This window comes from Felis catus, chromosome B4 (assembly GCF_018350175.1).
Source record: "Felis catus isolate Fca126 chromosome B4, F.catus_Fca126_mat1.0, whole genome shotgun sequence".
In the NCBI taxonomy this organism is placed as follows: Eukaryota; Metazoa; Chordata; class Mammalia; order Carnivora; family Felidae; genus Felis; species Felis catus.
The window spans coordinates 44,232,881-44,247,278 of NC_058374.1; the positions used below are offsets into that span (position 1 = coordinate 44,232,881).

Genomic DNA, 14,398 nt, shown 5'->3' on the forward strand with positions numbered 1-14,398 from the left:
CACACATCTATTTATTTTCTAAAAGTCATCCAATCATGTAATTACATACCATGTTATGGTATGTAAATTAGACCTCACTGAAGCTAAGAGAAAAAAAAATCTGAAATCTCTGTCCTGCCTCATGAATATTGGGCATTCTGCTCAAATACCAGAAAAGGCCATTGAAAAATATGGTTTCTTTCCTAAATTCTCCCCACATTTTTTTTTTTTTTGGTATTTAAGATGTCTTTAGAATGTCAAAAGTTGCCAGTATTTTTTTCTTCAAATTATATTATTAAATTATTAGCATGATTTATAATCAATCTTGTTTTAGGGTCAGGAAATTTAACTGTTAGGTAATTGCAAGCTATTATGTTAAATCAAATATCACTATATCAGGAAGTGTAATTGAAAATTCATGTATTGTAACTACACCGAAAGGCACCTATGTATCATTTAACTCGACTCTGAAAGGGGTACAATTTCCATTTCCCTGACTTTATGGGATTATCAGGAAACATTTTTCAAAGAACCATGTATGACATTAAATTCAATACGTGGTGGACAGTTTAGAAATTATGTGTTATGTAGGTCATGAGAAATAAACTTAAAAAAAAAAAAGAAAACATTTCCTTTGAGGTTTTCACCGATAGATGAAACTGTGTACCCTTGTCTGTACCCTGAGTGAACAATTTGAGGACTAGCTCTGAATAGCAGCAGATTTATTATTTTCTTACTATATATCATACTTAGGAAAACAAAACGTACACATATACACAGATATATTCACCCACATTGAAGATGCAAGATGAAGAAAGATACATGACATTGAATTTACAATGGAAAAAAAGGAGTTCTATCGAAACATCCCAACTTAAATTTAAAGGTATGGTATTCCTTTTTTTTCCCTAATTGGTATGGGTTAATATGAATAAGAATTCAGTGTGGGTTAATCTGAATATGAATACGGACGGTAATTTCCAACATTCCAGTCTTTACTGTTCTTGGACTATTTTATTTTTTGGTGCTTTCCGCTCTCTGTCTGCCCCCATCTTGTCTTTCTGTCTCTCGCTCTCATTTATCAAGGTGAGGGCAACAATTGTTTTCAAAGTAAAATTTTGTGTCATATAGTTTCCTAAGGACATTCTCAGGACAAAATACACCCTTCCTTGTTATTAAGAAAAATTTGGGGTCATATAATTTCCTAAGGACATTCTCAGGAAAAAAAATACACAAAATTAGTAAAATTGAGATGGATGTTTAGCCCCAATCATCCACCTCCTTCTCACTCATAAAAATGGCATCTTTAGTACTAGTTTTTAATTCAGCGTGTCAAAAACTTTGAGTGTATTTTTCACCAGGTGGATAATTTCAGTTTGGAAAATAGAGATACTGACTTGAAAGACCACAAAATGTAACGGCTCTTCTGTGCAAATTTTTTTTTCACAGTTTGTAGATATCACTCTGAAACCAAAATGGGTTTTGGTGCAGAAAAGGAGCTCAGGTGGCTGCAAATAATGAATGTGCAACTCCTAGCTATTTAAGTGGCATCTGCTAATATTCATCCTTTACCAATAAATGCATCGTTCGCTAATAGTAAAGTTTGCTAATATTTAGTAAAGCTTGGGGTGTGACATACGTTTGAGTCTAATTGACGTTAAGTCCTGTCATGATACACAGGGCTTTTACTTAACTTTGTGATTACATATTTGTGTATTTTTTTCCCCGTATCTTGGTGGTAATGAAAATAAGACATTACATTTTTGCCACTATCTAAAGTTTCAGAATCACTGTAGAAATAGAGTTACGAATAATATAATTACTTAATATAGATTGAGATGTTTTTGCAGGTTTTTCTTTTCTTGCGCTCAGTGTATATTCCATGCACAGTCCCATTATGTTTTAAAATTGCTTGGGGGCGACTGGGTGGCTCAGTCAGTTAAGCTTCCGACTTCGGCTCAGGTCATGATCTCACTGCTCGGCCCCTGAGTTCGAGCCCCGCCTCGGGCTCTGTGAGGACAGGTCAGAGCCTGGAGCTTGCTTCAGATCCTGTGTCTCCCTCTCTCTCTGCCCCACCCTCTGCTTGCACTCTGTCTCTGTCTCTCAAAAATGAATAAATGTTAAAAAAAAATTTCTTGAAATAATTCCTCTCCATGGTTAAGCCACTAACTTAATATCCAGTTAGGGCCCTTTACTTCATCTTCCATTTTATTTTTAGGGATCACCTTTTTTTCACCTTGACTTAGTTCTTTTTATAATTATGTATAAGTATACACACTGTGCAATTGTAATAATATATATAATGCCTATTATACAATATAATTATAATTATTTTATAATTATTTAAAACATTTATGTATTTTCAAAGTCAAACCTAGATAACAAGGTACTTCCAGAGATCTCCAACTCCCCAAAATCCAGATTCCATCTTTTGCTTTCACCCTGCTCTCTCCTCCCACACATTTCAATCCTACATACAGGCTAACATTTCTCTATGAAGTGGATGTGCCATAGTTTATTCCACTAGTTCCATTATTGGCCATGTAAGATGTTTGCATTGCTTTTCTATTGTATTCCTATTATAAATAGCATTGCAATGCCTTACACATTGTCTTCTCATGTTTTGCCAACATGTCACTGGGATGTATTCTTAGAAGAGAGATTGTTGGATACCAATGCAAATGCTCATGTAATTTTGCTCGTTTTCCCCCAAATACCACTCCACACGATGGTACCATTTTATACCATGATGAATCTAATAGTGGCAAATATCATTTTAAAATACTGACTTCAATGGGGCACCTGGGTGGCTCAGTCAGTGAAGCGTCTGACTCTTGCTTTCGGCTCAGGTCATGATCTCATGGTTTGTGAGTTTCGGGCCCCACATTGGATTCCTTGCTGACAATGCAAAGCTTGCTTGGTATTCTCTCTCCCTCTCTCTCTGCCCCTCCCTCGCTTGCTCTCTCTCTCTCTGTCTCAAAAATATACAAATAAACAAAAAAATAAAATAAAATACTAATTTCAATTCTTTTGGTATACCCAGAAGTGGGATCGCTGAAAGGTTTGGTAGCTCTATTTTTCTTGTTTTGAAGGACTGTCATACTGTTTCCAATAGTGACTGCATCATTTTATATTCTCACCAACAGTGTGCAAGGGTTCAAAGTTCTCCACACCCTCACCAACACCTGTTATCTCTTTTTGATAGCCATTCTCACAGACGTGAAGTGGTATCTCATTATGGTATTGTTTGCATTTACCCGATGATTAGTGATGATGAAAGACTTTGCAGGTACTCGGCCATTTGTATGCCTTCTTTGGAAAACAGTCTATTCAGATCCTCTGCCCCTTTAAAAATAAGATTTTGGTTTTTTTTGCAATTGATTTGCATAAGTTGTATGAGTTCCTTATATATTTTGAATGTTGGCCCTTTATCAGATAAGATATAGATTTGCAAATATTTTCTCCCTCTAATTTTTTGTTTTCTCTCATTCCTTGTGTCTTCAATTTAGGTGGTTTATTTGAGATCTTCCTTTAAAAAAAATTTTTTTTTACTGTTTCTTTATTTTTGAAAGAGAGAGAGAGAGACAGAGTGTAAGCGGGGTAGGGTCAGAGAAAGAGGGAGAGACAGAATCCGAAGCAGGTTCCAGGCTCTGAGCTGTCAGCACAGAGCCTGAAGTGGGGCTCGAACCCATGAGCCGCGAGATCATGACCTGAGCCGAAGTCAGGCCGAAGTCAGATGCTCAACCTACTGAGCCAACCAGGCACCACAGATCTTTCTTTTGATCTCAATGTAGGTATTTATGGCTATAAACATCTCTCTTAGAAGTGCTTTTGCTGCGTCCCGTAAGTTTTGTTGTGCTGTATTTTCATGTTTATTTGTCATAAGTTTTGTGCTGTATTTTCATGTTTGTTTTTTAAAGATTTTTAAAAATTTCCCTTTTGATTTCTTCTTTGACTCATTATTTGTTCAAGAGTGTGTTACTTAATTTGACATATTTGTAAATTTTCCAGTTATCCTGCTGTCTTGATTTCTAGCTTCATACCATTGTCACTGGAAAAAAAAATCCATCGTAAGATTTCAATCTTCTTAAATTTGTCATGACTTGTTTCGTAAACTATCATATGATCTATCCTGGAGAACGTTCTGTGTGCGTTTGAGAAGAATGTGTATTCTTCTGTTATTGGATGGAATGTTCTGGGTCTGTCGGTTAAGTGCATTTGGTCTAAAGTAATAATTCAAGTTCCATGTTTTTATAGTGGTTTTTTGTTTGGATGGTCTATCCATTGTTGACTATGAGGTATTGAAGCCCCCTATTATTATTGCACTGTTGTCTATTTCTCCCTTTCACATCTGTTAATATTTGCTTAATGTATTTATCCACTTTGATGTTGGGTACATATATATTTCTGATTATTATATCCTCTTGATAAATTGACTCCTTTATCATTATATGATGATGACTTTCTTTGTCTCTTGTTACAGTTTTTGACTTAATGTCTATCTTGTAGTTACCTCTGCTTTCTTTTAGTCTCCATTTGCATAGAATATCTTTTTCTATCCCTTCTTTTTGAGCCTATATGCATCCTTAAGGAAGAAGTGAGTCTCTTGTACATAGCATGCAGTTGTATCCTGTTTTGTTTTTTTTTAATCTATCCAGCCACTCCATGTCTTTTGATTGGAGGAGTTAATCCATTTATAATTAGAATAATTCTTTTTTTTAATTTTTTTTTATTTTTGAGACACTATTTATTTATTTTATTTTTATTTTATTATTTTCTAATATGAAATTTATTGTCAAATTGGTTGCCATGCCACATGAGAAAGAATGAAATATGGCCTTTTGTAGCAACGTGGATGGAACTGGAGACTGTTATGCTAAGAATAATTCTTGATATTGCAAGACTTACTAATGCCATCTTATTACCTGCTATTTAGCTGTTTTGTAATTCCTTTATTCTTTTCTCTTTTTCTTGCTGCCTTCCTTTGTGAGTTGATTTTTCATAGCGGTATGCTTTGATTCACTCTGCTTTTAGTGCATGCATCTAATAATGTGTAGGCTTTGCTTTGTGGTTACCATCCACTTCTGTAAAACATCTTATAGATATAATCAGTCTATTTTACACTGATAACAACTTCAATCTCATACAAAAACTCTTCCTTTTTAATGCTTGCCTTTTATGTTTTCGATGTCACAATTTGCCTTTTGTAGTGTGTATTCAATAACAAATTATTGTTATCTATAGTTAGTTTAAAGACTTTTTTCCCCTTTAACTTTTATATGAGAGTTAATTAATTTTTTCCAAACTTCTGTGGAAAACTTCCAGTGTTTCTCAATTAAATTCATTAGACAAGCAAACAAACAAACAAACAAAAAACACCTGTTACTGGTGTGCATATTGAACAAGTATCCATCAATTCCTGCTTTATTTTCTAGCATAAAGTTGTTGGGTTTTATCAGTTGCATTTTTTTACAACTATTGAGATGATCATACATTTCCTTCTAGCTCTATTAATAAGACAAAATGAATTTCTTACTATTGAATAGCATTGGATTCCTAGTATAAATCTGCCATGGTCATTTTATGTTTGGGCTACAATAATATATTTAAGATTTTTGTATGGACACTTAGGAGTGATTGATTTTGGATTTTTAAAATTATTTTTATTTTTATTTTCTGATGTTAAAGTCTTGTAAGTTAAATTCTGTGCAGGAGAATTCTCTACAATTTCTCTACAGGAGAAAACACAAGATAGTGAAAATGTTATTTCCTCCAAAATCATAAACCTTAATAGGGCTCAAATTCATACTGTGGAACTCTTTTCATGATGCTTAAGAGAAATAATTGAGCCTAAGTTTGAAAAGGCTTCTGCACCCTTTCTCCTAATGTTTTCTGATAATCATGTGTTTGATTTTTTTAATTGAATAAATGACATTTTATTACATGTGTAATACTTTGAATTTTTTGATGATAACTTTTAACATATCAAAATATTAAAAAATAATCTGGGAAGTACAGGGAATCCATTAATTGAATGAATATAACATATCTTATTTTACTGTCTTGTGAATATTATAAGATAAAAGCTATGTACTATTTTTCTGACATACTGTTTTATATGGTTTATGATGCTCTTTCTCGACCAGGTTCAGCATCTTCAAATGTGGTTTCTTTACTCCCACAGATTTAAAGGGTATTTGGAATATGAATTTCAGCATTTATAATTCAATTTATTGACTGAACAATAAGGATGATCATAGTTATGGGGAGTGGCTTCTTATCAATTATTGTGATACATTTGCAAAAATTATCTTTGATGACATCAAATGTTGTGCAAATATAGATGTTCATTTATTCAACATAAAATAATTGCTCATATAATTCCACAAGCTAATGTCCACCAACCTAAGTCCTTTTTAATGAGGTTGAGAAAAATAACAACGTATATAATTGAGGCGCTGGATGAGACTATTTACTTTCTGTGTTATGACACCAGTTTGTTGATAACAGCCATCACTGAATGCACATCTTATCTTGAACCTAGCAGTATATGGAAAATAAAATGAGTATTTTCATACATATGAAAAAGAAAATAGTCATCACTCTTTTTTTTTTTTTTAATTTTTATTTTTTATTTTTGGGACAGAGAGAGACAGAGCATGAACGGGGGAGGGGCAGAGAGAGAGGGAGACACAGAATCGGAAACAGGCTCCAGGCTCTGAGCCATCAGCCCAGAGCCTGACGCGGGGCTTGAACTCACGGACCGCGAGATCGTGACCTGGCTGAAGTCGGACGCTTAACCGACTGCGCCACCCAGGAGCCCCAATAGTCGTCACTCTTAAAGAATTTACCGTCTAAAGAGAAGCTGAAGCATCATTATTACATGAGTTAGAAAAGATTTTAGGATTTTTTTTTTTTTTAGATTAGAATAGCTGGTACCAGGAGTCGTATTTAGCTTTGATTTGTATTGCTTTCTTAGTAAATGAGATGGGTTGAATGACTTGTGAATATTATTACATTAAAGCAAATTTATTAATTAGAAAGTATCTATTTGTGTGAATATAGATGTGTGTATTTGTAAGTGCACACACACAAATGAGCGTGTGTATGCATGCGTGCTTGGGGAATTATTAGGTGTATAGATTAAAATTCTTTATCCCTCAGGTCAGTTATGTCAAATATTAGCAATTTCTTAAGATCTGATAGGGACGCCTGGGTGGCGCAGTCGGTTAAGCGTCCGACTTCAGCCAGGTCACGATCTCGCGGTCCGGGAGTTTGAGCCCCGTGTCAGGCTCTGGGCTGATGGCTCGGAGCCTGGAGCCTGTTTCCGATTCTGTGTCTCCCTCTCTCTCTGCCCCTCCCCCGTTCATGCTCTGTCTCTCTCTGTCGCAAAAATAAATAAACGTTGAAAAAAAAATTAAAAAAAAAAGATCTGATATAACATGCATCATAGCTCTAACCATGTAGTGTTACTATTACTGAATAAAATACATATTTATTTTTCTGTTTATTTAGGTTTTAAGCTTTTGCCTGATATCATTTGAAATTCAAAACCAATATTATTTGCAATCCTCGTCTTACAGTTGCTTTCACTTCTTAGAAATTACTTTTCTAAGCTAATTCATTTGATTAATCCCTCAGATTCTTCTGTGATGTTGCCTTGGTCTAAAATCTTACTGGGAATATCTGGAACCATAAATGGTATTCTGGTTTTGACTTTGATTTCCCTGTGTTTACTGGGTAAGTTGAAAGATTTTAAATACAAGTATGGAAATGTTTACGTTCTTCTTACTACTCTTTTCATATTCATTCATTCACTTGCTTATTTTCTGTCATGTTAACAAAGGCTTAATTAGAAGCTACTGTGTATAAAGCCATATAGCATTCTCCATTGTAATGTATTTAATCTGTAGTCAAATCAGGTGAGTATCTTGTTCTCAAGTGGCATACATTCTAATAGGAAGAAAACGTGTGTGTGTGTGTGTGTGTGTGTGTGTGTGTGTGTGTGTGAGAGAGAGAGAGAGAGAGAGAGAGAGAGAGAGAGAGATGTATTTGGAAACCGTGTTTTGGATTTCTTAGAAAACTGTGAATAAAGAGAATTCCATTATTTTCCTTAAAAATATTTATATGTTTTATCTAAGATTACATTTAGTTTATTTTTTTGTCCAACAAATATTTACTGAACAGCTACTATACCCCAAGCATTACCACAAATTTTCACCCCCCCCAAAAAAAAAGGAATAATCAGGGTCAAGAATCTCTAATGAAAGAAATAGATTTTAAATAAATAATTATGGTAGAATAGGCTAAACACAGTATCATAGGTTTCAGTAAGGCATTAAGAAAACATGGAAAGAGGATGTAGGCTCTCTAGAGGAGGAATTTTGCTTTATTTCCTACTGTATCACCAGTTCTTAGGACAATGCCTGGCACAGAATAGATCCGCAGCAAATATGTATTCTAAAAACGAATTAATCGTGTCATCCTTGAAGTTATTTTTCATTAAATGAACATGAAAATAAGAAACTTCCCAGTTACCCCTTCAGATGTTTCTTGTTCGAATCATCAGAATCATTCCAAAGAATTTGTCTCTGAAACATTGCACAGAAAAGATATTTACCCTATGTTAAAATAATCCTGTTGTTAAGTTTCTCAGGGAGTATTGCAAAAATGCCAAAAAGGAAATAATTCAAATCTCACCCAAGACGATGACATTGGAAACCCAAAAATGAATAATGGCACAAGAGGAAATATAAGTAATAAGGACACAAGCCACTGTGGCTCACAAGCTACGGACCATACAGGTATCTCTCAAGGCTTTGGCTTATATTGAGTTTAATTGTTTTGGCTTTCAAAATTTGAAAAATCCTATTTAACAGGTGTGCATACATATGCATATGTATATGTATATATCTTTATGTACATATATATATTGATTATTCTTTTTCCAGTGGGAGGAAAGCTGTAAAAAACAAAACAGTCTGTTCCCTTCAGGAACTTAAAATCAAATTGAAACACATAAATATGGAAAGTTAACTGCGATTATAAGGCAGTGGATAAATAAGCTGCCAATAACTATTTTTGTCTCTTCTTTATTCTGGTTTGAAATTCAAAATGAATAAAAGTGATTATACACAACAAATTATCCATTATGATTTTGTGCTTAGAACTTGCAATCATGCAAAATTTTGGAAAACTGTCCCTTCTGCTTCCAATTATTTTCAGTTTAACTTTAGAACACTTACCTTTTTGAGCCTTCAACATTTACTTTATGGTTTATGTGAAAAATGTGTTGATTAATTTATTTTATAATTACTTGCCAAAGGGTTTTCTCTACTCCATTAGTGTGTGTTATTCTCTTGATCACATATGAAAATGTCATATATATTATGGTTTACTTATTGGTACTCTTTGCTTTTGGATTATGTATCTGTTTTACACGTATAAGTCTCAAAGTAATTAAGATACTGTAATTTTAACACATATTTCACACTCTGATTAGATGTTAAGAAAGCTTTGATAGGTAAACATGGAATCATATAGACACCATTAAACTTTTACTAAAGTCAGTCAAAATGCTGTATATCCAATTCTGAGATATTAATTTCTTATTACTTTTTTTTTTAATTGAAGAAATACAAACATGAAGTTAACCATTTAAAATAATGCAATTCAATGGCATGGGGACATTTGAATGTGCAACGGCTAATCTATCTAGTTCCCAAACATTCTCATCACCCAGAAGAGAAATTCCTACTCCCGATAAAAAAATCCCCTACTCCTTCACCCCGGCCTTTAGCAACCACTAATCTGTCTTCTGTCTCTGTGGATTTACCTATTCTGCATTTTCATATATGGAATCATACAATATTTGACTTTTTGTGTCTTGCTTCTTTCACTTAGCATAATGTTTGCAAGGTTCATTCGTGTGACATCACGTATCAGCATTTTATTTCCTTTTATGACTAATATTCTGCTCTTTGTATATATCTAAAATTTGTTTAAGATGGCAATACCAATCAAAGTGATCTATCAAAATTCCAATGCCCCCTTTTTTTTTTTTGCGGAAATGGACAAAGTGATCCTGAAATTCATATAAAGTTGCCAGAAATCCTGAATAGTAAAAACAATCTTGAAAAAGAAGAATAAATGTGGCAGATTCACATTTTCCAATGTCAAAACTTAATGGGGATGGAAAGATGAATCCTAGCTGCTTAATATTTACGGGGTTTCTTTTCACGGTGATGAAAATATTTCGGAATTAGATAGTAGTTGTATTTGCACATTGTGGACATGCTAAAAATTCATGCACGTTAAAGTGGTTAAAATGGTGGCTTTTATGTTACATGAATTTTACTTCAATAAAAAAAGGAGATTTTAGGGGCGCCTGGGTGGCTCAGTCGGTTGAGCGTCCGACTTCGGCTCAGGTCACGATCTCGCGGTCCGTGAGTTCGAGCCCCGCGTCAGGCTCTGGGCTGATGGCTCGGAACCTGGAGCCTGCTTCCGATTCTGTGTCTCCCTCTCTCTCTGCCCCTCCCCCGTTCATGCTCTCTCTCTGTCTCAAAAATAAATAAACGTTAAAAAAAAAAAGGAGATTTTAATGGCCATAAGTTTGAATAGATATACTGACCTGCCGTCATATTTACACATACAATTTACTTTCGTTCATTATTATGCCAAAGTCTTAGGTATTTACAATTTAAGACCTCAGTTTAATTTTAATTTAAGAAAATCGAGGACTATAAACTTGTAATTATATAGAGGTTGAAAAAACTAAATTCTCAATATTAGTTAATATCAAAAGGGAATCATTAAGGATTTATGCACATAAAGGAAGTAGAGATGTCTTAAAGCTTTATTTGGTTAAATTATAAGAAAATGGTATAAATAATATTTAATCTCTCAAGTAGCATTAATGCAATATACAGCTTAAATGGTTCATGTTATTTTAGCAATTACATTAGATCTGGGCATGAAAAACATTCCCCTTTGTCTAAGTTTTGCTTCATCTTACTAAATTGATTTCTTAATTCCCAAGAATTATCATTTGTGTTTTGGACACCTTGTAAATCTGAACCCCTTGTTGTGAGTGATTTTATCATACAGCTCCACTCTTATACAACACGTAAGTATTCAGTGTTCAGAGATACATATGTAATTTAATTTTCTTTGTTTCCTTTGTGTCACTACAGGATTGTGCCCATCAGAATGGCTCAAATATCATAAAAAGTGTTATTGGTTCTCTAACGAGATGAAAAGTTGGAGTGACAGTTATAGGTATTGTTTGGGAAGAAAATCTCATCTACCAATCATTCAGGACCACATTGAAATGGTTAGTGGTTTAGGGCCAGGGTTATGGCGTTAGTTTCTGTGGAGTTAAAAATAGCCTACCTCAGGGCGCCAGGGTATCTCAGTCTTTTTAAACATCAGACTCTTGGTTTGAGCTTAGGTCATAACTTCACAGTTTTGTGGGTTCAAGGCCCACGCCCAGCTCTGCACTGTTAGTGCGGAGCCTGCGTGGGATTCTCTGTCTCCCTCTCTCTCTGCCTCTACCCCACTCATGCTGTATCTGTTCCTCTCTAAATAAATAAAAAAGTAAATAAATAACTTAAAAAAATGACTTACGTCCTATTTCTTCCCACCCTTCCAGTCAGTTATCATTTACCTTGATTACTGAGTTTTTGGCACCTTCCTAAATTTTGTGCTCAAAGCCAGTGCCTTACTTGACTCATGCTAGCCCTGGACTGAATACTTGTATTCGATGTACAGGTAGTGTATACGTATATGTATGTTTACAATAAACGTGCAATGTGTGTAAATAAGTTATGAATTGATTACTATCAGAATGCTCATGCAGGATACTAATTGTCCAATAAAATCCTAAATCGTTTTAATATGTCTGAAAACTATTAAAATATTCTGTTCACTTACTCATTCCTCACTTTTTAGGCTTTTATACAGAAAAACCTAAAACAATCAAACTACGTGTGGATTGGGCTCAACTTTACATCCCTGGAAAAGGCATGGACCTGGGTGGATGGTTCTCCGTTAGATTCAAAGACGTGAGTCCTTTCAAAAAGACTATCTGATTTACTGTCTATCGTAGAACTTATCTTCATAAAGCACCTCTCGGTCCACCAAAATCAACTCTGAAATAGTTCTCGGTACTAAAACATTTGAAAAGATGAAAATCAGGTTAATGTTCCCTGGAGTAATGATGGATACTTTGGTTTTGTTTTCAAAGCAAAAAGACTAGAAAAGAATAATGGTTGTGCGTTTATTGTTTAAAAACTACACCATATACAACAATGGAAAGAAGACTAGACCAAGGATGTGGGCACAAATGTACTCTCAGTTCTGTCACTTCTTTTTTTTTTTTTTTAATTTTTTTTTTCAACGTTTATTTATTTTTGGGACAGAGAGAGACAGACCATGAATGGGGGAGGGGCAGAGAGAGAGGGAGACACAGAATCGGAAGCAGGCTCCAGGCTCCGAGCCATCAGCCCAGAGCCCGACGCGGGGCTCGAACTCCCGGACCGCGAGATCGTGACCTGGCTGAAGTCGGCGCTTAACCAACTGGGCCACCCAGGCGCCCCTCAGTTCTGTCACTTCTAAACAGACTCTCTGGGAACTTTCTGCGAAATCACAGACAGCAATATTAAGTAACAGACATACTGTAACTTTTAGTGAATCAAAGGATTTGAAAATGCCCTGAAATCTGAGTTACGTTTTGATTAAGGGAGGGAATTCGCCGAAAACGTAAATGGATGTCGTTAGCAGCAATGATTAACAATGTATTTATCATTTCTTCTACAGATTTGTCATAAAAGGACCAGCTAAAGAAAATAGCTGTGCTGCTACCAAAGAAAACAAAATTTATTCTGAAACTTGCAGCAGTGTTTTCAAATGGATTTGCCAATATTAGAATTAAAAAAAAAAAAATTAGTAGTGAACTAATCAATGATGAAAGCTTTTGCCTATTAGGTTCTAATATTAACCTTAAGGAGTGAGGATTTAAAACTGAAAACAACAAAATGTCTTCTCCATTTTCTCTCCATCGTCTACATTGGTCCTAATCTCAGAGTAACCCATGTAAATAATCCAAAATATGCCCTTCCTATTTTTTATGTGATAATATAATCCAGTGTGAGTCCATGGATTTATACTCTGGACTTTTATTCATTTTTCATGTTATAACAAATGTGACCAAATTTATCTGCTTTTCTGTATTTTGCTGGTTTATGTGTAACAATATTCTGTGTTAATTTCATATCATTCTGAGTTGCATTGTAGTATGGATTTATATATGTTTTACTGCTTTGTTGAGCATTAACTTCATTCTCAGGTTTTTGCTACTGTAAGCTATGTTGCAATAAACATTCTGAATATCTTTTTATTTTATTTTAAAGTTTATTTATTTATTTTGAGAGGGCGGGGGGCAGAGAGAGAGAGGGGAAAGAGAATCCAAGCAGGCTCCACACTGTCAGCGCAGAGCCCAATGCAGGGCTTGAACTCAAAACCCTGAGATCATGACCTGAACAGAAATCAAGAGTCAGAGGCTTAAACGACTGAGCCACTCAGATGCCTGTGAATATTTTTTTAAAATGGTAGCCCTTTCATTCTTTTTCTCTGATATAAACCTTAAACGTGGAAATTCTGACTAAAACATTAAATATGTTTTTTTTTGCTTTAGATTTTATACAATTTTAATCTAAATTACAAATTGATAAGATTACAGGTACAGAGCAAAAACACTTTCCTGTTTCGTGAACCTCTTAAGAATTACTTGCCGGAATGATACATTTTATTATATTAAAAAGAATTTTTTAATGTTTTATTTATTTTTGAGAGAGACAGAGAGACAGTGTGAGGAGGGGAGGGGCAGAGTGAGAAGGAGACACAATTCGAAGCTGGCTCCAGGCTCGGAGCTGTCAGCACAGAACCTGACGCGGGGCTCAAACCCACAAACAGTGAGATAGTGGCCTGAGCCAAAGTCCCACCCCCAGCTGACTGAACCACCCAGGTGAATTTCAAGTACATTGGATACTTTCGTATATATTTTCTACACACAAAAAATTTCCTACTTAATCACAAATTAAATGATCAAAATTCACACACCTCTAACATTGACCCAGCACTACCATCTAATTCTTGGACTCGCTTTAAGGTTTGCCAATTGTTTAAAAAAAAATGTCCTTTAGAGTAAAATATCTAGCTCAGAATCATTTTCTGCATATAGTTTGTACGTCTCTTTAGTCTCCTTCCATCTAGAAGAGTTCTTTGGACATCCTTATTATTCACAACCTTGATGTTTCTGGATACTATAGCAGGTTCTTCTCTTTTTAAAAAAATTTTTAATGTTTATTTATTTTTTAGAGACAGAGAGAGACAGAGCGCAAGTGGGGGAGGGGCAGAGAGA

The 14,398-nt window shown here is 34.8% G+C and overlaps 1 protein-coding gene across 1 annotated transcript; it reads left to right on the plus strand.

Annotated features, from left to right (window-relative positions):
* Window positions 1-314: 314 nt before the first annotated feature.
* On the plus strand, window positions 315-13,380 carry KLRF1 (killer cell lectin like receptor F1). The gene is made up of 6 exons (XM_003988396.5): window positions 315-865; window positions 7,621-7,719; window positions 8,628-8,783; window positions 11,172-11,311; window positions 11,929-12,041; window positions 12,796-13,380. Exons 1-6 carry the CDS (start codon window positions 781-783, stop codon window positions 12,902-12,904), a joined length of 702 nt encoding a protein of 233 aa, XP_003988445.1. The 5' UTR covers window positions 315-780; the 3' UTR covers window positions 12,905-13,380.
* The last annotated feature ends 1,018 nt before the right edge of the window (window positions 13,381-14,398 follow it).